The 24746-nt window shown below is 39.6% G+C and overlaps 4 protein-coding genes across 4 annotated transcripts; 2 read left to right on the top strand and 2 right to left on the bottom strand.

Moving 5' to 3' along the window:
- The first annotated feature begins 20 nt into the window (after positions 1-20).
- LOC131786850 (germinal-center associated nuclear protein) lies at positions 21-2139 on the top strand. The gene has a single exon (XM_059103921.2). The coding sequence runs from the start codon at positions 80-82 to the stop codon at positions 1346-1348; it is 1269 nt and encodes a 422-aa protein (XP_058959904.2). The 5' UTR covers positions 21-79; the 3' UTR covers positions 1349-2139.
- A 558-nt stretch (positions 2140-2697) lies between these two features.
- Positions 2698-5900, bottom strand: LOC136283380 (transmembrane prolyl 4-hydroxylase-like). Its single transcript, XM_066172170.1, has 3 exons — positions 4959-5900; positions 4129-4256; positions 2698-3261 (listed from the first exon to the last, which is right to left on the bottom strand). Exons 1-3 carry the CDS (start codon positions 5778-5780, stop codon positions 2943-2945), a joined length of 1269 nt encoding a protein of 422 aa, XP_066028267.1. The 5' UTR covers positions 5781-5900; the 3' UTR covers positions 2698-2942.
- Positions 5901-7580: 1680 nt separating this feature from the next.
- Positions 7581-10472, bottom strand: LOC131786852 (transmembrane prolyl 4-hydroxylase). Its single transcript, XM_059103923.2, has 3 exons — positions 9524-10472; positions 9158-9276; positions 7581-8618 (listed from the first exon to the last, which is right to left on the bottom strand). The coding sequence occupies exons 1-3, from the start codon at positions 10388-10390 to the stop codon at positions 8294-8296; spliced, it is 1311 nt and encodes a 436-aa protein (XP_058959906.2). The 5' UTR covers positions 10391-10472; the 3' UTR covers positions 7581-8293.
- Positions 10473-16658: 6186 nt separating this feature from the next.
- Positions 16659-24393, top strand: LOC131786881 (uncharacterized). Its single transcript, XM_059103951.2, has 7 exons — positions 16659-16737; positions 20544-20738; positions 21170-21328; positions 22151-22279; positions 22968-23059; positions 23638-23767; positions 24256-24393. The coding sequence occupies exons 2-7, from the start codon at positions 20595-20597 to the stop codon at positions 24391-24393; spliced, it is 792 nt and encodes a 263-aa protein (XP_058959934.2). The 5' UTR covers positions 16659-16737; positions 20544-20594.
- Positions 24394-24746: the final 353 nt, after the last annotated feature.

Raw genomic sequence — 24746 nt, 5'->3', positions numbered from 1 at the left:
TGATCGCGTAATACATTCAAAATGGAGGACGTTGGAAAGTGAACTTCGTGCATTTTTACAGCGGAAAAACTTTATTAGAATGGAAGAATACGGCAAGGATATCATTCAAGGAACGTGTTTAGAGATGTGTCCTGCAAGTGAAATTTCTGCCAGAGAGAAACAGCGGAGACTTCACTTCTTTGAAACTGTTGCTTTTACCAGTCCATCTCGTTGTAGTGAACACCATCTTGGCAAGTTGATTGCAGATCCCCGAGCAGTTATAAGGGAATTTTCGCGCTCAGCAGCGGGAAGATCTATTGATCCATCAGAACTAAGACCAGCTAATGTCCTTTTAAGCACCATGAATTACTTAATCGAGGAAATCGCCTCCAAAGATAATACCTATTCTTGGCAAATGATATACTGGTTTATATTCGACCGAGCAAGAGCCATAAGGCAAGATTTGGTAGTCCAGAGAATCACTGGAAAACTTGTGACGGAAATCTTTGAAAGAATTTGCAGGTTTCATATTTTATCGGGTTACAGACTGTGTGAAAGTCCACTAGATGCTTTTGATCCAAAAATTAACAATGATCACACAAATGAATGTTTGAAGAGACTTCTGTGTTTCTATGACGAGGAAGACCCTTCTGCTTATCGAGACACAAGAGCAGAATTTGAAGCATACTACCTCTTGCACAATCTGGGCTCTTTTGAAGCCTTAAATCGCGCTGTGAACTTGCCGAAAGAAGTCAAAAACAGCTGTCTATTACGGCTAGCTTTTGACATCACGACATGCATAATGCTTAAGAACTTTGTTCGATTCTTTAGGCTGGTGAAAAGGCTGCCATTCCTAGCATGCTGTGCTGTTCATAAACACATGCAACAAGTGAGAGGAGATGCTCTCGCTGCCATCAACACCGCATACTTTTGTCGCAACGCAAGTCTGCCCTTGGCCCTGCTTGTTGACATGTTAAATTTCGATAACGCTCAAGATGCTGGTGAATTTTGTTCGCATTTTGGTATGGAAGTATCGGGAACATCTGTGAAGCTTGTCAAAGGCAACTTGAACAGTTTAAAAAGCAGCGATGCTCCACTAATCAGAGCAAGATTTTCAAATTTGATAGATACCAAACTGACCGTAACCACTCGTGACTTACTGAATGGGAAATGTAGTGAAACTAAAGCACTTGTCAAAAGCTCAGTCCCTGAGTTGGTTTCTCTGACCTTTGGGAAAGGAATTTGCATCGACCAAAATGCAGCCATTGTAGAACCTCGTTCAGTTGTTAAACCAGCGTTTAATCCGCAGAAACAAAGCTATTTTGGCAGGGGAAGAGGACGAGGCAGAGGAAAAAAGCCAGTTTATTAGCTATCAAACCTTTTTTCACGGTCGTCCTTTCCAAGCATTCAGTTAATTAAACGAGGCGCGATGGTGGCAGAGGAATGGAAAAACGAGAGAGGCTTGGGTCGGTTCGCGTCCTAACCTCCCTCGTTTTGGCTCTGCCGCGATTAAAGCGCGCGTTTACCATTTTGCTCTGTTTTACCAAGTGAGCGCCTAGAAAGGGTTGGTCCTTGTATTATGTAAATATATTTTTATAGATCATTCAACACTTATGGTAAACGTTCGTATTTTAAAAAACCTTGGTATGGAAACCATAAATTTTCTCGTATGCTTTAGTCTGCAGTTTTTGGCAGAATTTGACGAGATTTCGTGCGACCAAAGCCATTATAGCTTTATGCAGGGCGTACAATTTGAGCGAATTTACGCTGCCCTGCCTCTTAATTTTACCGCTGTAGTGTAAGATACTATCTACTACAAGTAGTCCCTCCTTTTCGGCGAAGTCCGTCTCACGAGTCCAAAAAAATTAATGAAAAAAATTTTGACTTCAAGATGCTGCACGGAGCTCGCTGGAATCCGTGCGGCGTTCTAATATCAACTTTTCCTCTTTTTTTTCGCGCGCTTTTTGGACGTCGCCGAAAACGAAGAACTGCTCGTAGACTAACGATATTATCATTGTGGCATCCACGATACGCGACGGAAAAAAAAGAAAAAAAAGACCTGTGCATGCCACACTAAGCAGACTGGTAGACGTATGGTTATTTGTTAACTGTAAAAGTGAGTTTGTGAATTCAAATGACAATTTAACTTGAGAACTGAAAATTTTTAGATAACCTTCCAGTTGAACGTCCTTTAATAAACGTTTCAACAATAATCTCTAACATCTTTGTCATTTATTAACCCTTGAAAGGGAGTCAGGGGAGAGAGAGAGAGCAGTTTTTGATGGCGTTCAGAATTAAAGGATCAGTAGCGTTCAAAGGGCACAATCACTTCTTTTTTTTTTTTTGTCAACGCGCGAATAACAGAAAAATAATGCACGATTGTAAACGACGCCATAGTCGCGGGAGAGAAAAAACGAGGAAGGCTTGAGTCAGGTACGTAATGAACCGACCCGACCCAAGCCTCTCTCGTTTTCGCTCCGCCGAGGCCATTTCCAAGAATGCGACTGTTTAACTTTGTTTAAGTGAGTAATTTAGTGTTAGCAACTGAGTTGAAAACATAAATTGGCCACCGTTAAGGGTAAAAAAGCTGACGTTTTGAGCGTTAGCCCTTCGTCAATCGCTCTGACGAAGGGGTTACGCTTGAAACGTCAGCTTTTTTACTCTTTACGGTGGCCAATTTATGTTTTCAACTCAGTTGTTAACAATAAATTACCTGCTATACTCTCCCACCGACGCAGCACCACAGTTTCTTTAGAAACTTACCCCCTTTATTCATTTGGTTAAGTGACCCTGATAACAGTTTTGGTGATGTGAGTATTGCAGGTAGAACAGAAATTCCATCCACAGAGAGTTCTTTTTTAAAACCTCAAATTAATAACAACAAATTGTAATTGAATGCAGCTGAATTTATCGTTATTTTTGTTTAACGAGTGTAATCTCGACAGCAGTTCTTTCAGGAAAAGTTATACAGTTTGATCAACGCGCGGGGCATTAATCCATAAATTTGCGACCCATTTCTCTCCTTTATCCACATCACATCCGCCATGTAACGATAACAGATCCACCTCGCCCATCATTCCGGATTCCTCCTCTAGAACATGGTTGTACCAAAACAGAGCGCTACCCTTCACGGGTTTCACAATCAAAGTTGCCTTTTGGCACCTCTTACTGAGATTTGAGGAATAGTTTCTTCCTGACAACAGTTCTTCGTGATCTGCGATCGGAAACGCAGTTTCTCCTCCTTCAGTGACATTGTTCAAGTAGAACAGAACGGTGATGTACCTAAATAAAAAGAAAAACCAAAAAAATTAAGTGGAAAATCCGAATCGTTCGCCGATTTGAACAGTTACCTCTCAACCTTTTGACCCCCAAGAGTGATTAGTACCTAATTCTCCCCACATCCCCGAATCACACATTTAGGTTACGAGAATAAAGGAAATGATCACCAACTAAAGAGGCTCCTGATTGTTTAACAAATTCTCCTTGTCAGCACCTTGGGAGATGTGTAGAGCATAGTATGAAGAGTTTGTATACTGATGTTAGGATGTAAAAGGTTAAAGCTGATTTGCATTAACAGCGCAAGCACAAGCGCAAGCAAAAAAACAAACAGCTCTTAGCGGACGATGTTTTTTCGAAAAAAATTATGAATCCCAAGAGGAATCGAACCTCAGACCTTCAGATTCTGAGATTCTGATGCTCTACCACTAAGCAATAGAGACTCTACGGTGAGTAAGGTCACAGCTCTTATTTCACTGCGAAAACGGCCTGGACAGCATTCTGATCCTTGTGCCCGTAATTCCGCTTGTATTTAGGAGGAGGAGGGGGAGGAGGAGGAGGAGGAGGAGGAGGGGGAGGAGGGGGAGGAGGAGGAGGGGGAGGAGGGGGAGGAGGAGGAGGGGGAGGAGGAGGAGGAGGAGGAGGGGGAGGAGGAGGAGGAGGAGGAGGAGGGGGAGGAGGAGGAGGAGGAGGAGGAGGGGAGGCGGAGGCGGAGGAGGAGGGGGAGGAGGAGGAGGAGGGGGAGGGGGAGGAGGAGGAGGAGGAGGAGGGCGAGGAGGAGGAGGAGGAGGGGTGATATTGTACAGAGAAAATAGCTGCTAGCTATTCTTGTGAGTCAAAGGGTAACAGACTGCAAAAAGCCTATAAGCTCACCTGCATATAAGACAAGAACTTTGGGATTGGTTCTCAAACTTCTGACAACATCTCTTTTCCTGGATTTCTGAACCCACAGTAGAATCATAATGGGCGTAATAATGGCCACCTTGCCGATATTTGACAACCTGTTAATATACAAACAAACAAACAAATAGAGTTTACTGATAGAATAATTTCCAATTAAGTGTCATTCTCGTTTGTTTTGATCTTGCTTTATTTTGCCCTGTTATTGATCTAAAAGAAAAATTGTACATATCTTCTAACCAATCAGGAGCAATATCATTACAAATCACGACTTATCCCTTGCGTAACAGGAAAATTTCTGCAATGAGACAGAGGGGGGAGGAGAATTTATGCCTCGAATCTAATCATACACACGACGCGTTCCCTAGACTACGAGCAGTCATTCTTCGGCGAAGTCCGTCGCGTGACTTTAAAAAAGTACGAAATGTACCTACTGCCTTTCACTTCCAGAGTTCCGCGCGGTTGCGCTAACATCAAGGGTTTTTCTTTATTTTTCCTTTTTCGCTGCTTTTGTTTTGTTTTGTTTGTTCTTTTGTTTGTTTGTTTTTTTGGGGAGGGGGATGCGCTACGGTCTTCGCCGAAAAGGAGAGACCATTTGTAGTCTATGCGCTTCCCCTTAGTAAGAGGACCACCCGCTGGATGAAGTCTTGCCACTTGTGCTGCGTGACAAAAACAAGACAACGGGTGCAAAGAATCAAGTTTCATTGGCAAACAAAAGTGGTTTCTTTCCCACCTGATATGGTCGAGGACAAGATCGAAATTTGAAGCTAAAACTAAGTAATCACTTTCTATTTTTTTTTTACCTGTAAATCTTCGCTGTGCTCAATCTGCAACGCAGAGATCTGAGTAACCTCTGCTACTCTTCTTTTAATTCGCTCCAACACAGGATCTTTTTTACTAAACTCCACCCAAGTGTGCATACTGTATCTTTCATTATAGTAAGGGAAGCGGTACATGGTGTGAAGTCGATACATGAACTCTACAAACTGCGTTCGATTCACCTTAGTGCAGTTCTCGTAGGTGATGTACGAAGCTCCTTCGAGGAGGAGCGCTTCGTAAGCGTTCCACACATCGTTGCGGGTCACCAACATTTTTTTAACGCTGTATACATAATCATTAAACTCACGAACAGTTATATTCCCGTCCTCATTCTTGTCGAAACGGCAGATTCTCTTGCAGTAGATTCCCATTTGTCTCTGTGTTAACGTTGTGTTCACACCCTCTCTAGTCACCGTTTCTCTACGTGCGGTTGCGCTCTCTGCGAGACCATTCGTGTTCGCTAGGTTTACCAAGTGATCGCATTCATCGTCGCTTAGCAGACCTGGGATTTCAAACACAGGCGGCTTTACACTTCGGGTTTTTAATTGTAAGGTCTTCTCTTCATCAACTTGGATGGTTTGTACGTGATCTACAGCTACAGGATCTCTCCTTGGAAGTCGTACGTCTGAAATGGCAGAGTATAAACCATCTTTATAGCACGGTTCTTGTTCGCCGTCCCCATCCACGCCGGGGCCACCAAAGGAACATGTTTCACCTTTGCTTGGCTTCAAATCCGATCCACGAATATGGACGAAACCACAAGTTATCACAAGAATGAAGAAAAAACATTTCAAGGGAAAAGACATGATGAGGTGATAACTGCCAAAGATAGGCAGAGCAACACCATCGAAGAAGAAAGGGGTTGTTGTTGTCTGTGTTATCTCAAACTTAATCAGATCAAAGGCCGTTTGTTTATCGCTGCACGATGCCCGCACAAAGACTCAGCTAGGTTTTTGTCATTTGATACTACAGGCTGTAACTGCAAGAAATATTAGGTAGAGTGACTGACAAAACACCACGCGAGAAGGTCACGCGAGGGGCGCAAGAACGCGCCGTTCACATTTTTGCCTTGAAAAGGCCTATCTGAAGAACCAAAACACTACAGTTGAATGGCGTCAGGCAAGATATTATGAACTGATCTCTTGCGTCATGATAAAAAAAACAAAAGCGGGAAAAAAATGTAAAAACAAAATAAAACCTCATGGGGCTGTTGATTTTTAAAAGTTTAACAGGCCTGGTTTGATCAGGGAAAAGATCCAGGATTTTTCTGTATTTCCTCGAAGAAGCCCCCTCCTCAGAAAAAGCATCCACACTCCGCCAGCTCCCTTCGTCCCTCACTTTCTTAAATAGTAGAAACACAAGGAAAACCTGTACACATTTCCACTTTATCTACGACTTCTTATGGTTTAACTACGACGCGATTAGCACAGGATAATGAATTTTCCCCTGTATTTCCAAGAATAAGCGCCCACGCTCTAATCAGCGCTCTCCCCAAATAAGCACCCACCCTCCAGGTCATTATGTCAAGCAAGAGCCCCTTTCGAATTAGCATCCCCCCCCGTATACCTACTAATAGGGACACTAAGAAAACCTGTTGCTGTTGCTACTTTTTTGTATCTTCAACTACAGCAGCATCAGTGCTGTCCTTTTTTCGTCAAGTCATTTCCAGTTTTTTCTATCTCCATTTGCTTGCTGTTCTTTTAATTTGGGTCCTATTGCCGCGCTCTTGGTGTAAACTTCGTAAGCATGAGCAACTAAACAATTCTGTAGTCTTCGAGGACCAATTTACATTGGAAATTAACAAATGTTATTGGGATACTTCTGAAAAAAAAAGTTGATGATGAAAAAACAGCCCCCCGCTTAAGCACTGTCCTTCCGATAAGTGCCCCTCCTTCAAACCGAAATTTTATATAAGTGCCTAGGCGCTTACTTGAGGACATAAGGAGAGCCTGAAATTATGTTACGCGTTATCAGAGGGCGTATTTTATATCAGGTGAAGAGCAGAGTGAGAGGTTTGTTCGTAATCAAGTGCAGATTAGTAATCCGCTTCAGGGCGAGGATAGCATTCATGACACCACATTTTCATCAACATCCGCTGCCCCCAGAAGTTGACTTGGGTCTGATACGAGTAAATGGAGCGAGATACAAATTCGTTTACTTTGTATTCGAAACCATTTTTACGTAGAGTAAATTTTGTTCTTTAGAAAGCGGATGCAGCAGAGAAGAATTTTGAGTAAGTGAGCGGCCATATAAAACAAAAATAACAACAAAATGACAAATAAAAGATATTCAAATTTCAGAACTGAATGTTCAAAGTGACGGTAACGATAAGGGAACATACCCTGCTTAGGTGTGGCGACGTTCAATAGGGAAAGGGTTCGCCTTTTTGGGTCGGGGGGGGGGGGGGGGGGGGGAAAAAAAAAAGGGAGAAGGACTGAGAATTTTTCATATCCCGAATTATTGAATAACCTCAGCAAATGTTCACTTTTTTCTCATTTCTCTCCCGTTTCCCGATCTTTCCTTTGCCGTCTTCCCTTCCCCTTCTCTTCTCTTCTCTCGACAGCAAAAGACAACTTTATTTACTCTTGTTTAAAAGAAACCTTCTAACTTCTAAACCTTCAAAGATCATTCGTGATTTGGCTAAGTTGTAGAATCTATAACGAGCCGCAATTCAAGAACTGAGCCCACGATCCTCCTCCGAAGAGACATTTCTTTGCGAGGAACGAAGACCAAGTCGGAATGATTGTCCAGACGGCCGTGACGTTTTCTAATTTGTTGCTAAGGTCGGAAGTCGCATAAGCACTGGCAAGTTTTTATTTTCTATGCAAGATTTTTTTAAGCTCTGAAGATGAAACAATAGCGCCAACATCCTCTTGACAAATTCCTTGTCGTTTAGCCGACATACAAGTTTTTCAATAGTTGCCGAGGACGAAATTTGCCAGAGGGGTATGAGAGAAATTCGACTCCAGCAGGTATACACTGACAAGTGTAGTCTAGCAAAATTTCCTGATGGAGCAATTTTCAATTGAGTGTCGAAAGTAATCCAAGATTGCTTTGGATTACTTGACGAAGGGCTAACGCTCGAAAAGTCAGCCTTTTTACTCTTTACGGTGGCCAATTTACGTTTTCAACTCAGTTGTTAACGCTAAATTACCTATTAATCCAAAATTGCTTTGATTTTCTTTGACATCGCTCTGTGATTGGCCCAGAGAACTAGCGCCACTTTCTCAACCAATTAGATGCAAAACTTAAAACAATCACGACTTGGTCGCCCGAATTTTCCCGCGCTTTAATTACGATCTAAAACATTACAGTTCAATTATGAATTGTCGTCTTTTCTTAAGGGTGCGTTCAACCATACATTCGCAATCCACTTGACTCCCTCAATGACGTCACATCCACCATGTAAAGACAGCCAATCAAAGACACCCATGTGATCATCCCCGTCATGCTCTAAGAGATGATTGTACCACATGACCGCTTTGCCTTTCTTTGGTTGGATCAGTAGGTTAGCTTCGCGGCATCTTTCATTGAGGGTTACGGAATAGTTTCTCGAGTAGAAACGTTCAGGATCATCCGCCAAGGGGAATGCCGTTTCGCCGCCTTTCGCCACGTTGTTTAAGTAAAGGAGAATGGTAACGAACCTGGAAAATTAATTAAGAGAGACTTAATTAACACAATAAACTATGTACCCATAAGCCAAAAATAGACATTGATATATTTAAAAATCTACAGCAGTTGAGGGCTTATTACGAACCCCTACTGCTACAGAGATCCCGTAAAACATGGATAGGGGAAGACTAAGGAGAGCGAGCCTTAGTGCCAGGTTTTTGCCGGCCCTTTTTCTCTGCGTTTTCTTTTTCTCGTGTCTCCACTCCGGGGGTAAAATACTAGTGCAATTAAGACCAAAGTATGTCGTGAAGAACCAAGCTTGGGGATAGGGCTTTATTATAAGCGTTGCAGGCGGCGCGTTTTTCCCACGCTGGAAGATTTAGAGACGAGCCGGGGAAAGGTTTGTCGGGAGCCTGGCTCTAAGACTTGTCAGTGCTAGACCCGGTTCCAGACCTCTCACCGATTCGCTCAAGACCTCCGAATATTTTCTTGCGGGCGAAGAAACACTCGTGCTGAAGCGTTAATAATGAAGGCCTGCCGGCGCGTAATAACGAACCTAGCAAAAACAAACCTGCACAAGTTGCAATCTTGAAAATCTTGTCCTTCACGGCAGCATTCCTTTATCCTGGCAGAATCGTGCGTTGTGTCGTAGTGAGCATTGTAATGGCCCAACACAGAGTAACGCACCACCTGAACATAAACAAAGCAATTTTCATCATCAGATGATCAAGAAGTTTTTGTCTTATGCCGCTAAGGGACGATATACCTTCACCAATATCACCGGCCAAAAAAAATGCATTCTAATCAATCAGAAGCGGAGCTTACATCTATCGGGATTTCGGTCGCGAATGTTGTCACGCACTCTTCCAAAAACGGGGTTAATTGTCTGAGAGTGATCCCTTATCAAAGGTCTTTATATTTTTATAAGAAAACTTGCCTGAATTTCTTCACTTTTTTCTATTAAAGTTCTTGACAGGCCCGTGAGCTTAGCGATCCTTCTCTGTAGCGATCTCACAACGGGCGTGTCTTTAGAAAGCACTGCAGATTCACTAAAGCGAATGAAATACCGAGGGTCAGATTTGAGTTTCTCGACATGAAAGAGGAACTCAACGTAGGTAGCATTTGTGACGTCTGCGCACTCCTTGTCATCAACAAATCCGTCTGAGTTGAAATCAAATAAAGTAAATATCGGCAATGCATCTTCCTTTGTCGGATAAACATATTTCTCTAGATCCACAAATCTTATAAATTCCTGTAGCGTTATTTTTCCGTCCCGATCAGTGTCATAGACAGGTCGTTGGAGTTTCCAGCAGAACAGAGTTTTTTCGAGGGTCAAATTCTTTGAGGCCAGCTTCTTCACGAATTCCTCTTTACCAATTCCTTCTCCTTTTCCCTTGATTGTTAAGCTGTCCTTAAGGTGACTTTGTTGGGATAACTGAATGAGCAGATCGCATTCCTTGTGGCTCAGAAATTCGTTTATCTCGAATAACAATGGTTGAAAACTGCGGGTCACAACTCGATGTGATTTATTCTCCTCGAGTTTCATTTCCCGAATGTGGCCGATTTTTACACCATTGAGCCTCACCAGGCGCAAAAATGCATCCTGGGTCCGGTCTTCATTCTTTGTTGGGCAAATCTTGGGTTTGAGAAAATCATTTGCACAAGTTTGGGCCCCATCTTGAGTTGTATTCGATCTTGATCTTCCCTTCTCAGCGCTCAGAGATTTTATGAAGTAAATTTGGTACACCAGAAGCAGTGCCAAAAACGTTAAATTTACTCGAGGATCGAAGAGACAGAAGGACATGTCTTAATTTCACAGGCAGATGGTTAGAAAACCAATCTATCGGTCCCTAGTTGTAACGCAAGTCTCCCCATCAAAGTGACCGGCCTTATGTTGAACTATTAAGACGTACACGTGGAAGCGCGCGTGAAAAACATCGCCCACGTGCCGGTATATGTAGGATCTGTAAATGACGTGCAATACCTTTCGAAATGGGAGATACGGGTGAGGAGAAGTTTTTGTTCCCTCCTAATTTTAACTCTTCCATGCCTATCTTAAATCATGCTTTAAAGCTTTGCATAACACTGAGACTTGGCCAGATTATCTTAAAATAATAAAACAGGAATGCCGCAAGGAACTGCGCTCAAGCAATTCAATTAGATTAGTGTTCCCAACCGAAAACAGCACTTTCCAAGATAACGCGTCGAAGCTATTTAACAATTTACCAGAATCTATTAGAAACTGTAAAGATTATAGAATCTTTTCAAGACTTTGAAGGAATTTTTTATGCAATAGAGTACAAAGTGATTAGTTAGTTTTGCTGTAATTTCTATTCTGTTAATCCTACTTCTACTTTTAATTGCATATTGCGTAATTTGTGAAATAACTTAATTTGATTTTTTTAAAAACTATTTTAATTGTAAAATGAATAAAGAGGTAAGTTTCTAGAGAAACTGTGGTGCTGCGTCGGTGGGAGAGTATAGCAGGTAATTTAGTGTTAACAACTGGGTTGAAAACGTAAATTAGCCACCGTAAAGGGTAAAAAAGCTGACGTTTCGAGCGTTAGCCCTTCGTCAGAGCGATACGAAGGGCTAACGCTCGAAACGTCAGCTTTTTTACCCTTTACGGTGGCTGATTTACGTTTTCAACCCAGTTGTTAACACTAAACTACCTGCTATTTTAATTGTAATTGATGTATTTTAACAGGGAAGAGCCACCTGGTGGATCTGTTAATAAACCATTATTATTATTATTATTATTATTATTATAGATAGTTTTTATTTCCTTATTAACTTTTTGATGCTTTTTATAATTGTTATTATTAGTCTTTAGATAGTCATTTTACGACAATTCTCTTTCGTACACAAGAAGAATGTACAATAGGGTATATATTTAAATATTCATATTCTTGAATCTGTAAATAGTCTATTTTTTTTAAATCTATGAATAAAGTTTTGTAATATTATTATTATTATTATTATTATTATTATCATTATTATTATTCTGCAGTTACTCTTGGATATGTATATGCGGTAACTGGTCGGATGGAAATAAAAGTGACTGGCTCAGGGATTTTCAAGAGAAAAAAGCAAAACAAAACAAAACAAAACAAAAAAACACTAGACTGTGAAATGATGGATGTAAGCTCCTTCTTTGTCTTTATCCCCTTAATTCCCGTGAGTGATCAAGATAGATTTTCTCCTTACTTTATCAATACAATTTCAAGCAGACAGGTGATGAGAATAAAGAAAAATATCAATTGTGAGATTATTGGTTGATCAAGCACCAAATTCTCCAAACCAACATCATGAGAATTGTATGGCAAACAGTAAGAAGAATTACTAATTCGATCTCGGGAGTGGAAGGGTTAGCATAATTAGATACCCCTTAATTGCATGCAACACAGTAATTGATACAAATTCAAAATTTTTTTTGATGCATTGGTTTAAATTAGCATTAAATCTAAATAATCGCGTCCGAAAACTAACAGAAGCATCCGGTGGGGACAGATGCGTTCACAATTAATTGGACAGAACTGTCCTAACAACGAAGCGTCTGAAGTTGGACGGAATAGTGAAAAAAAGCAAAACCAAAAACAGAAACAACAACAAAAACAAAAACAAAAAAAACGGGGGAAGGGGATCTGGAACTGGACGGAACTGTCCGAAATCAGACGGTGACGATCAAAATTGGACGGTAGCGTCCAAAACCGGACGGAAAGTTGGTTCATTGAAATAATGCGAAGGGACGGACCATTATTTTTCTGGAGGGGAGTATGAGAAATATTGAAAAAAAATTGTTTGCAGGGTCTGAAAAGACAAAATAATTTGTTTGCAAGCGTGATAGGGTAAAAATAAATGTTTGCAGTGACGTCAGGTAAGATATTAAAAAATACTATTACCAAAACTGAAATAAAAAAAATTAAGCCACAAATCGAAGCATTAGTATAAAAATTAACACAATTTGGGAACTTAAAAGTGGTCACTCTCTATTAAGCAAATAACAAATCTGAAAATAGCTGAATGCTTCTTGAAAAATGGGAATTTAATGTGGCAATTAAAAAATGGAAAAAATTGTTTGCACGAAGATGATGTAGGAAAAAAATGTTTGCGGAGACGTAAATGTTTAAAAAATGTTTGCAAATAAAATTTCTCATACCCAGAAAAATAATGGTCCGTCCCTAAAGCCTGTTTTTAAGATGGTTTGCTAGTTCTATTTATGCATGGTGCTCGTTTATCAGACGTTCTAAGTCTTTAAAGAGCTATTGCAGTCCCCTTCAGAAAAATAATGGTCCGTCCCTAAAGCCCGTTTTTAAGATGGTTTACTAGTTCTATTTATGCATGGTACTCGTTTATCAGACGTTCTTAGTCTTCAAAGAGCTATTGCAGTCCCCTTCAGAAAAATAATGGTCCGTCCCTAAAGCCTGTTTTTAAGATGGTTTGCTAGTGCTATTTGTGCGTGGTGCTCGTTTATCAGACGTACTAAGTCTTCATATAGCTATTGCAGTAGAGCAGTATAAAAAACTAGACATTCGTGTTTCTCAACTAGGCGTATGTAAGTGGTGTAGCAACTTAGGAGGTCCTTTGTCGGTAACTTCGCGCGCCTCAGTCTCCTTGAAAAATAACAACACGATACAAATTTCTTACACATTATTCTACATGCGTGTTCAATTTCAGATATCCTAATACCCAATGGCCCAACAAAAAATGTAATAAAATTGTTAATGATAAGCTCCCAAATTATTCTCCGGCCTGGAAAATGTCATTCTATGTTCCTTGCAGTTCGTTCCTTTCAACCAATCCCATCAGCTTAAGACTGATCAACAAACTCATCACTGCACAACTGCACTAAGCTGCTTCCGTTCTTAACCAAAAACTCAGCGTTTGCTGTGCATTTTTTGCGCTCCACCCTCCTAACCCCCCCGCGTTTGACACGCTTCGCTTTCGCCTCGTACTCCCCTCTGTCCGCCTGAAAAACGCAAAACAAAAAATAAATAAATAAATAGATAAATTAAATGAAAAAACGAATTGCGTCTATTATGCAGGCTAATTTAGACAGTTGGCTTTGCTCTGTTTCTCAAGAACCGACCCAGACGATAAGATAAGAGTGTTGCACTAGTACCGCGCGGGAAATCAGCAGGGAGCGAGTGGATGGAAACAGTGCATGAGCGATAAGACAGCCTCAATGACAATATAAATCTGTTGACGGTGTGGTCCCCGGCGAGGCTCAGTTTGAAAAGGAGGTAGGGTTTCAACGGTCGTGTGTCAAGGTTGATGTGGTCGCGGGCTGTTAGAAACCTCTAAACTGGAAATTTTTGAAGCAAACCGCGGCTTAGCGTCGGTTGCACGGGGAAGATTGAGTTTGTAGTGAATTGAAATGAAACTACAGTATGTGTGCTTAGATTCTGTGTTGGATTTGTGGCCGCCCGGTCATTTTGAGCTTGGATTTTTCGCTTCTCGGATCAGGCGTTCGGAAATGGAGTGTTCAGCCTTGGGCTTTTCTTAGGCTTATACTATTTTGCGAAACGAAACGAAACGAAACGAAACGAAATCGGGTCAGATGAAATAAAACAAAAGAAATAATGCAGATATATTTTCTAATAAGGTAAAGATAACTTTCACAAGGATTTTGGAGTAATCGTTCATTAACAAGAAGGATTTTTATTCATTTCGCAAAATAGTAATTTTAGGAGAGTTACTATTTTGCGAAATGGACCATTTCCACCCCTGCGGTGACAACGTGACCTCTTTCATGTCACGAGAATACATCTAAACATTACAAATTAGTATATCAACGAACATTTTGGCCTCCTCTTATTTCTTAAACCGTATTAAAATATATTTCGCAAAATAGTAATTTTAGGAGAGTTACTATTTTGCGAAATGGACTATTTTCACCCTGAGGTGACAACGTGACCTTTTTCATGTCACAAAAATACATTTAAACATTACAAATTAGTATATCACCGAACATTTTGGCCTCCTGTTATCTCTTAAACCGTATTAAAATGCATTTCGCAAAATAGTAATTTTAGGAGAGTTACTATTTTGCGAAATGGACTATTTTCACCCTGCGGTGACAACGTGACCTCTTTCACGTCACGAAAATACATTTAAACATAACAAATTAGTATATCACCGAACATTTTGGCCTCCTGTTATCTCTTAAACCGTATTAAAATGTATTTCGCAAAATAGTAATTTTAGGAGAGTTACTATTTTGCGAAATGGACTATTTCCACCCCTGCGGTGACAACGTGACCTCTTTCACGTCACGAAAATACATTTAAACATAACAAATTAGTATATCACCGAACATTTTGGCCTCCTTTTATTTCTTAAACCGTATTAAAATATGTTTCGCAAAATAGTAATTTTAGGAGAGTTACTTTTTTGCGAAATGGACTATTTTCACCCCTGCGGTGACAACGTGACCTCTTTCATGTCACAAAAATACATTTAAACATTACAAATTAGTATATCACCGAACATCTTGGCCTCCTCTTATTTCTTAAACCGTTTCAAAATTTATTTCGCAAAATAGTAATTTTAGGAGAGTTACTATTTTGCGAAATGGATTATTTTTACCCCTCAATAACTTTCTTTTCGGGTCACAAAAATACGCTTAAACATTTCATTATAGTATATTCTCGAAGGGTTCGGTCACCTCCTCTTTCTCTATCCAGATATAATTAATTTCTCAAAGTAGTAATGTCAGAAAAATTACTATTTTGCGTAATAGCTAGGCTATTTTCACTCAGCGGTAACGATGTCGTTATTCTCGTGTCATACAATAGGTTTTCGGTAAGTTTCAATTTAAAGCACTATCAAATCTCAAAAGGTCTAAGCTATCTTCACCTATATAAACGTCTTCTAAGTTTATTTCGCGAGGCAGTAATTTTGGAAGAATTACTGTTTTGCAAAATGGACCATTAATGATTTAAATGCCGCCTGAGAAAACTGACTCGTGACAGATTGGGTTTACAAGTCTTACCTTTCCTTGTACGTAAGTGTTTTAATTAGCTGTAGTCTGTACTTCTTCACTGCCAAGCAACAAGGCGGTGTTTTCCTTTCCTCAGCTTCAAATGATTAAGTAAGAGCCAATTAATAACTCCATCTCAATAAACATGCAACAAGAGGTTTGGGCTAACAGGTTCATTTAATCAAAATCGACAACTGTGTAGTACCGTATTGCGTGACGCCGAAACCAAGTCAAGAGAACCCTGCTGAAGGCCCAAACCGAGGTTGTGTCCAATTAATGACATGGGAGGGAGCGGAAAGTAAGAGGTAAAAGCTGTTTTTACTAGCGACGGAGCTATTCTAGGGGGAAGTTGGCATGTTCTCCTGAGAGATTTGAAAGACTCGTTTCGTGCGTTTTGAAGGGTGTGCACTGTTTCGGTGCAAAACCAACATGACAGTTTTCTAGTAAATAAATAATATACATGGAAAATACTCCAAATTCCTTGTGAAAGTTTTCTTTACCTTGTTAGAAAATATATCTGCATTATTCCTTTAGTTTTGTTCTATCTCACCTGATTTCGTTTCGTTTCGCAAAATAGTATAAGCCTTTCTTATGTACGTTGAAAACCTCGAAATGAACAACTCGCTCAAATGGGCTCTTTTCATCAAAGTAAGCGGTCAGATAACAAGCAATACGCTGTGGAAGCGAGGTGAGGTATTTTTTTTGAGAATTTGACGTATTTTTTTTTATTCCTGAGGGCGGTCGTAAATATGCCCATACAAACTCTTATAATTCCGCCATGACCGTTATTGCGTAAGATGATCATCTCACAGCTGGAGCTTGGGCCGCCTGTGCACCCACTAAACTTTTTCGCTTCCCTCCACCACTCACATTGTTAAAATTTAATTTTCCCTCCCATTTCTTCAATCATTTCTCTTAAAAAAAACGGAAAAAAACAGAACAAACAAAACAAAACAAAAAAAAAAAAACGAAAAACAAAAAACCAAAAAACAGAGAGTAGATTGGGGCGAGAAGAAAAAGAGGGTGCGTCGTAGGAGTGTTGTAGGCATGTCTCGACCCAACCCCCGTCTTTTATTGTTTTGTGGTTTCCGTCTGCTCACTCTTCATAGGACTCGTTGTTGGGAAAGGCACAGAGAAGTTATACTGCTCTGGAAAGTGAAAGAAATCCGGTAAAATCTCGATATCTTTATCTTAACTAAGAGATATATTTTTTTATATTCTGGTCAAACTATTCAAGGATCGCACGAAGGTTAGTGAAGTCAGAGACGCATTTCGTGATCTCTGAAATCATAATTCCATTCCTCGTGTTTACCGAAATTCGAATTTGCGAAGTAATCTTTGAGTTGGACTGCAATATTTCTCAAATGATCATTCGAACTTGGCCTACACGAGAAGATCAATTGAACTTGAGATGAAGAAAAGCAAGTTCAAAGATAAACGGATTCTTGCGAATGAATAAGGCTGGGTAATTGATCTCGATTTTTTTTTAATGCAAGTTTCTTCTTATAAAACAAGATATGACTTTTATTTCGAGATCTCAAGTTAACATGCAAGATCTGCACTTAAAATGCAATATTTCCTCCAAGAACACAACCTCTTGACTTAAAACGCGAGATCACGGCTAACACCACGAAATCTCCATTAATATTCTGATCAGCGCTTATGTGTCGAAATCTTTTGTAGTCAATAGGAATATCGTGTGCTTAGCCTATATCTTGCGTTACCACAACCCCTTCTTAAGCAATCTTATATCTATTCAGTTTTTTCACTCTGAACCTTTACTGCAAGTCTATTAAATCGGAGAATTCATATCGGTAATAACACTTACTGGAAACGTGATTCTCTGTCACTCGCATATTCAACTTTACAACGCAAACTATTGATATTTCCAAAGCGTCAATTAAACGTGACGAGCTGAAATCGTGATGTGGACTGTCCCGAGGGAACGCACCCGTCTGAACGAGATTGATCTGACCGGCTGTACAAAGAACCTTTGCAGACTACAGTTTTCCGTAACAACTTGTAATGAGGTAAATTTCATCGACATGCGGATGAAATTGAGTCAAAGAAATTATTATCCATGTAGGTGGACTGCGATAACCTCTTAGCAACTGCAGAAAAGACGCTTGAAAAATTTCAAGCTTTGACGGGATTCGAACCCGGGCCTCCTAGTTAACAAATAGAGAAGCCTTGACTGTGCTCTGTTCTGTTGTAAAGCACACAGAAAGCAGCTAAAGCGCGATAAAAGTGTGGGGAGAAACACAAACCGCCGGAGTTGAGTGTTGCTTCTCACTTCTGAGTGCTCTTGCCGCTCCCTAGGAGCCTTACAACCGAACAGAGCACAGTCATCAAGGCTTCTCTATTTGCATCATACTAAAAAATCCGTTAAATTCCCCACGCATTACTTTCAAGTTTCAAAACAATCTTTATTTCCAAAGCGAACAACAGTGTCGTCAACATGCTCTATTAAAGAAATAAAAAACGCGCCGAGTGCATTGTTGAGTCCTATAAGCACGCGGTAATTTTTAAGAACACGAGAGAAGTACGGTGTTCTTAAAAATTCTTAAGTGCTTCTAGATCAACGCTCGAGGAATAAGATTTTCATTTCCTTTATAAAATGTATTGTGAAATGCGCGCGCTCGTACCGATGACTCTATGGAAATAGAATGAACTCGTTCTGATCAATCACGGCACGCGCATTTCTCTGACATTATGAACTCTCATAAGGCACGCTAAAATAAGCCAATCAGAATTCTTGTTAGAATGGTTGCACAAGACTAAAGCTGTTAAAAATTTCAAAGCATCAAAGTTCACAAACCATCAAAGGTCACGATCTGCAACAGTTCACAAATTGAAAGAGTTCGGCAGGTCGAAATTAAAACGTTTGCCTGAAGTTTTTGTAGTTTCAAATACAGAATCTGAAAGTGAAATGTTCAGTGAAATCTGGCCGAATTGTGGCTCATAAAAACGCGCAAGTTTTTTCCCATGACACAGAGAAAACAAACTGCACAAGGCTTGTGTGTTAAGCATGAACGACAACCGAATTCACAAGAACATAAGGATTGCTTGCAGTGACAGTGCTGTAATACTCCTCTGCTGTGACCGATGTGGCCTTCCACTCATCGCATCGGAAAGGATATCAGAGCAACCTTTTACTTGTTCACTCGAAGGGCGGCCGATGTAATTCTGAGGCTTTCTTCACTGCGATATCCGAAGATCGCGATGATGAGCTAGCTGCGATGGACCCCTGCATGATCGAAGTCGCTCTGACACTATCGTGATTAGTATGAATTTTAACGGTTATGCCAGTGTGCCTATGTTTTTCATCATTCCTGTTATGTTCCATTTTGTTTTTAAACACGAAACTATATATACTATTCGAGTGTTCGCTGTGTTTGATTTGTATTACCGTATGTAAGCTTACAATCTAACTGAGCGTGAAAACCTTCAAAACTCGGACTGTATTTCGTTTTCTCTTTGAGGATTTTCGTTTCCGCCCACGTTATAATAACGTAAATTACGGCGCTTGGTATGTTTATAAATCTTTGTCTACTTTTTCTGTTGCTACTTGCCGGCTTGCTTGTTTCGAAATTACAATTTAAAGTAACGAAGAAAAGCTAGAGAGAGGTCACGGAAAAGGTCGGAGATGGTACAATAATTGTACCAGATGGTGGCAGATGGTGCAACAGCTTTAGCTCAGCTCTTTGGTTTGTACTCTGATAGAGAGCACGCTCTTTCAACCAACGACAGCGCACCTTTTATCCAAACTTTATTAAATAAGAGCTTCTATATTTCGAAATATTTTGTTCAAAACAAGGATCTAGTGAACAAAGCCCATATCTTATGTTACCACAACCCCCACTTTGCCAATCTGGTATCTGTTCAGTTTTTTCAATCTAGTTTGGTCTGAAAAGTTGCTTTGAACCTATACTGAAAGTCAGTTAAAATAAAATTCACAGGAAACGTGATTCTTTACCTCTTAAATAGTGAACTTCAGAACGCAAACAGATGATATTTCCAAAGCGTCAATTAAACGTGACGAGCCGAAATCCTGACTTCGATCATTTCAAGGGAACGCACCCTTAGAAAAAGGAAATTTCTGGCTAAACAAGTTTGATCACATTGGCTGTAAAAAAACCTTTGCAGACAACAGCTTTCCACAACATATGATGAAATGAACTTCATTGACCTGCGGATGAAAATCAGTCGAAGAAATTATGATTCTCGTAAGTGGACTGCGATTTTCGCAATTGCAGAGAAGAAGCTAGAAAATTTTCAGGCTTCGATGGGATTCGAACCGTTGCCTCTCAGATAGTATTATTTGGGTAGTTACAAAGCCACACTTAGGCAGCAAGGCAAATTTTCAGCACCATAAATGATAAGAGTTGTCAGACCTTCTTTTTGAAAGCCACAAAAGTTGTCTTCCTTTTTCACTTATTTTCTATTAGTTGTTCTGCTGATTCAACCAGCATTCAGTAATAACTGAGGTCAAGTCATTGCATAAGTGACCAAAATCCCCTAAAAATCACTCATACCTCAAGATCAGGGTTGAGAGGAGTACAACAAGACCAACTGAACTGCTCAATTGTTTTATTGAGCATCATCATTTTTAAATTTCCTTTTTTTTTTTTTTTTTAGATATTTCATTAATATTTTGTGGTTTAGGCTCAATAAATTTTAAAATTCATATTTCTATAGCTCACTCTGCATGGGGATATTAATTACCCCTTTAACTCCCAAGATTTGATTGTTAATTCTTTCCTCTACCTGCTAGACATTTCCTTATAAATTGTTTGCAAGAGTTTAGTGTTAGATCAAGATAACAACTTCAACTATTGCATGGATATTGCTATTAACATACAGTCATGCAAAACGATTCCTGATAACATTATCCCACATAAAATATACAACACTGCACCAAGATACAACACTGTAGAGCAATAAATAGATAATATCTATGGAACTCAACACACAGGTCTATAACAGAAATCTAACCAAAGGCAGAAAAATAAAGAAGAAACTACACATGGGAAAGGAAACTAGTTTACAGCCAGTACCTGGATATGGTTGCGCTGAGTTTCGCTGCATTCCTCAGAAAGTTTCTTCAGCTGATGAATCTCACCCCATCAAGTTAAAAACAATGAATTCCAGACTTTATTTCACACACCCTGTGAGTATACAATTTGAATCATTCACGGGAAATATGGCCACCAGTCATTTTATACCCACAGATGTTTTGCACACAGTCAAATCCTACCTAAATTCAGACAAATTGTACCCAATTTATGTCAGTTTGTACCCGACCTCTTGGTCTGTTTGTTCCTGTCCCAACATCCCTCACTTTTCTTGTTTTTCCAGGAATCTGGCTTTTCAGAAATCCCTACAAAGACAGACTTGAGGTTTGGGACAAACAAATGTATCCCAAATTTAATACCATAATTGATGTTCACTATTTAGTTTTCTGACACTTGCATTTCTTCTTTGAAACACAATTATATTACATAAACAGTTCTAGTATTTACAGTTTGCTAAGTTTGCAATACAAGTACAGCCAGAACATGACCTTTGTAACTAGCCTCACCAATAATGTTGTTTTCATAGTTGAAGTTGTTGGTGACACGTCAGTTCAGTCTTCATTGTTTGGCACAGTCAGACTGTCAGTGGATTTACAAAGTGCAAAGTGGAGGAAGCCATACAAGTCTAAATATTGATGTAGGAGAAAACTGCAAGGTTGTGTTCACAACACAAGAATACCCAAAGGTGGGCAGAAACAAAGCTGTACGTTACCCTTCTGAAACAAAACAAATTAATATATATTAAACTGCAGCTTAGCTTAGAAACCTAAACCCACTTCAGACCAAAATAAGTGATTTTTTGAGCTCTAATTCAGATATCAGATTGAAGTTAAAACAGTTATTGAAGTCTGTAAGGGAGATGTGGTATGGTTTAGTATGAGGCCAAGAGAGAATTTAGGGGGATAGTTCTTCTGCTCAGGCTGTTGAAACTTCAGTCACCAATTAGACAACAGTCCTTCTCATGACTACCCTCACCTGAACCATCAGACGACTCAATCAAATGTTACTCCCAGCTTAAACTGTTTACTAGAAGTTTCTATAAACTTTCCCTTATGTGCCAAAAAGGGATCCAATTCCCCCCTAGAAACTCACCTCATTTGGCTCTTCCCTTGAATAACCTTCCCCCTTGAAAAGAACAGCTATTGTAAACAAAAGGTGCTGATGTAAAATCTTCTTGAATATCTTGAAAGAGAAGCTAAGGGGTATGATACAACTGAATCCCCTACTTCTATTGGTCCAAGGATTAGTAAGGAGTTTCAAAACTGACATTTTGAGAATTAGCCCCTCATCATTCTCTCTGACAAGGGGCTAACCCTTGAAACATCAGCTTTGAAACTCTTTACAGCAGCCAAGTTACATATGAACTCAATTGATAATACTAAATTACCCTGTTATACTCTATACCTATGCAGCACCTCAGTTTCTTTAGAAACTTACCCCCTCTATTCAAGGATTAGTACAGCTGAGCTAATTTAAAAAACTTTATCAACTTTATCACTCTCGTCAGATTTTAGCATCAGATGATGATTCCATTGGTGAACAACATCTCAAAGTACATGTGGCTGATGGTGCAATCCTAGCAGTGTTGCCTGATCCTATCATTTGCTACAAGAATGCCAAGTTCCAGCAAGAACAGGTAAAAAGTAGAGGTGTTGCAAAATGGTCACCTGCATCTGCATTTGTGAATGATGCTGCATATCAGCTAGCATTGATCCATCATAATTCACTTTGGATTTATGCCTTAGGATTTGTTGCTATAACATAGGTTATTGTGACTGAGTCATCCCACTATTGTCTTTAAATATCTGCTATAATTTGTGCTGATAAATGGAGAGGGGTCTAGCAAAGGAAAGGGAGTTAAATTGCTTACAATTTCCTCTTCACCTCATCGCACCTTTAAGAGACACAGTGGCCAAATGATTAGTGCACTAGACTCCGGGTTGAAAGGTCTGGGTTCAAGACCTGGTCGGGTCATTGTGTTGTGTTCTTGGACAAACATCTTACTCTCACAGAGTCTCCTTCCACCCAGGAGTATAAATGGGTATGGCTTCCCTGATGAAATGATGAGTGGTAACCTTGCATAGGACTAGCATCCCATCCAGGGAGGATTAGTTTTACTCCTGGTCACTTCATGCTATGGAAACTGGGATAAGCTGAGGCTGGATGGGTCACTTGGCTCAAGTACAGACTTAATGTCCTTTTTTTTTCGCAGCATATGTAGGGTCTCTATGAAACAAAAAGACAAGAACTTCTACATAGTTGCTCAGTTAAGGATTTAAGCTATAATACTTAATACACATCTTTACGTTAATCTCTCTTTACAGGTTTTCCATCTGACTTCAAATGCGAACCTTATCTTGCTAGACTGGCTAATTGCTGGACGTATTGCTCTGGGAGAAGTTTGGGAAATGATCAGGTTAGTATATAATGTTTGGAATTGTAGGCTAATTAATAAATAGATTTCCTGTTGCTATGGGTCTGTTCAGACTGTAACAGATCATGGATGATGTCAAAATGTGATAAGAACAAAAAAGTGGCATGAGAGGTGCAGCCAAGTGTGTCATTGATGTCACTGTGTGTCACTGATGCCACCCTGTCATTGATGTCACTGTGTCATTAATGTCACTGATGCCTCTGTGTCATTGATGTCACCATGTCACTGTGGATCACTGATGTCACTGATGTTGCTGTGTCATCAATGCACTGTGTCACTTTGTTCATATCATATTTTGATATCATCTGTAATCTATCTCTCTGATGAAGGGTTAACACTTGAAACATCAGCTTTGAAACTCTTTACAATGGCCAATTTATGTTATCAACCAGTTGATGATCCTAAATTACCCTATTATACTCTCCCACTGACACAGCATCACAGTTTCTTTAGAAATGTCTATTACTGAACAGTTGCACAGTGTAACATGGAAATGAAACAATATTTTCCCTTCATCTGATGATCCTCACTCATCATTTACATTCTTGTTACTCCTGCAGTTTTGCAAGTGAAAGCAAGGTTTATGTGGATGGAAAGCTTGTACATGGAGATGCTATTAGGCTTGATCGTGATCTTGTAAATGTGAAGGATAACATGTGTTCTCTGCAAAAAGCTTTAGAATATACTAAGGTAGGGATCAATGATAGTTAAAATTTTCAGTGGCAATCCAACCTAACTTTTAAAAGCAATATGACTGAATCTGCAAAAGAGGCTCCTTAAAAGGATTGTTACCCATGCAGAAGAAAGTTAAATTTATAGGAAATATGATTCACATTCTAAATCAGACTTTTTCTCAAGAGTGTGATTAGAAGCTTGATAATGTGATCTAGAATTGTGAATCACACCAAAAATTTCTTTCTAGGTGTGATCACACTTTAAATCACACTTTTTCACACTTCTAATCTTTGAATCACACACCAAAAAAATTAAAGTGTGATCACACTTTTTTTTTAATTAACAAGTTTTGGTTGTGTCAGACTAAACCATGCATGCTAAATTTCAGCTGAAACTTTTTGGCTTTATATAAAAACACTCACTGCATAAGTTTGAATAGAAAACAAAAGGAACAATTAATTTACTGTGATAGATTGATGAAAATATTCTCCTTTCATGTTTAGGTGCTTGGATCTTGTGTATTCATTGGACCTCAGTTTAGAGAGCTTAAGTGGAAAATTCAAGAGAAAGTTAAAAGCTTATCAGGTATATGGTACACTGTATATACCTGTCAGTGTGTATCTACAAATAACAGCCAGTAAAAATATGGTTGAACATTTGTATGAGGATGTTGTCTCTTCTGTGGAGCAAACAGGTTTTCTTGGGTAATTAAGACCCAATTAATGCTTAGTAATTTAAAATTGAAACTGATTGAAGACTCTGCAGGTTCACTCAGGGACGGTGCAGCAAGTTCTTGAGTAGGGGGGTTATTTTTGGCTCCTTTATTTTTGTTAAATTAATTTTTTGCTTAATTATTTTTATTTTTGCAAAAAAGTGGTGGGGGGGGGGGTGGGGCTAAAGCCCCCCAGCCCCTCCTTCTGCATGGTCCCTGTCATTGGGTGATACCCTCCAGTTTAAGCTAAGGCATATTAAATCATGTGATCATCTTAGACCA

Source organism: Pocillopora verrucosa, chromosome 9 (assembly GCF_036669915.1).
Source record: "Pocillopora verrucosa isolate sample1 chromosome 9, ASM3666991v2, whole genome shotgun sequence".
Lineage (NCBI taxonomy): Eukaryota > Metazoa > Cnidaria > Anthozoa > Scleractinia > Pocilloporidae > Pocillopora > Pocillopora verrucosa.
This window is presented reverse-complemented; position numbering and strand designations above follow the sequence as displayed.

What these genes read in the sequence shown, in the direction of transcription:
- LOC131786881 (XM_059103951.2), top strand. Translation starts at nt 20,595, where the DNA reads ATGGGAAAGGAAACTAGTTTACAGCCAGTACCTGGATATGGTTGCGCT. An exon ending in GACTTTATTTCACACACCCT is followed by an intron (nt 20,739 to 21,169) that starts GTGAGTATACAA and finishes TTGTTTTCATAG; the next exon opens with TTGAAGTTGTTGGTGACACG. An exon ending in AAGCTTTAGAATATACTAAG is followed by an intron (nt 23,768 to 24,255) that starts GTAGGGATCAAT and finishes TTTCATGTTTAG; the next exon opens with GTGCTTGGATCTTGTGTATT.
- LOC131786850 (XM_059103921.2), top strand. Translation starts at nt 80, where the DNA reads ATGGAAGAATACGGCAAGGATATCATTCAAGGAACGTGTTTAGAGATG.
- LOC136283380 (XM_066172170.1), bottom strand. Translation starts at nt 5,780, where the DNA reads ATGTCTTTTCCCTTGAAATGTTTTTTCTTCATTCTTGTGATAACTTGT. An exon ending in AGCACAGCGAAGATTTACAG is followed by an intron (nt 4,257 to 4,958) that starts GTAAAAAAAAAA and finishes GTATATTAACAG; the next exon opens with GTTGTCAAATATCGGCAAGG. An exon ending in AGTTCTTGTCTTATATGCAG is followed by an intron (nt 3,262 to 4,128) that starts GTGAGCTTATAG and finishes CTTTTTATTTAG; the next exon opens with GTACATCACCGTTCTGTTCT.
- LOC131786852 (XM_059103923.2), bottom strand. Translation starts at nt 10,390, where the DNA reads ATGTCCTTCTGTCTCTTCGATCCTCGAGTAAATTTAACGTTTTTGGCA. An exon ending in AAAAAAGTGAAGAAATTCAG is followed by an intron (nt 9,277 to 9,523) that starts GCAAGTTTTCTT and finishes GTTTATGTTCAG; the next exon opens with GTGGTGCGTTACTCTGTGTT. An exon ending in CAAGATTGCAACTTGTGCAG is followed by an intron (nt 8,619 to 9,157) that starts GTTTGTTTTTGC and finishes TTAATTTTCCAG; the next exon opens with GTTCGTTACCATTCTCCTTT.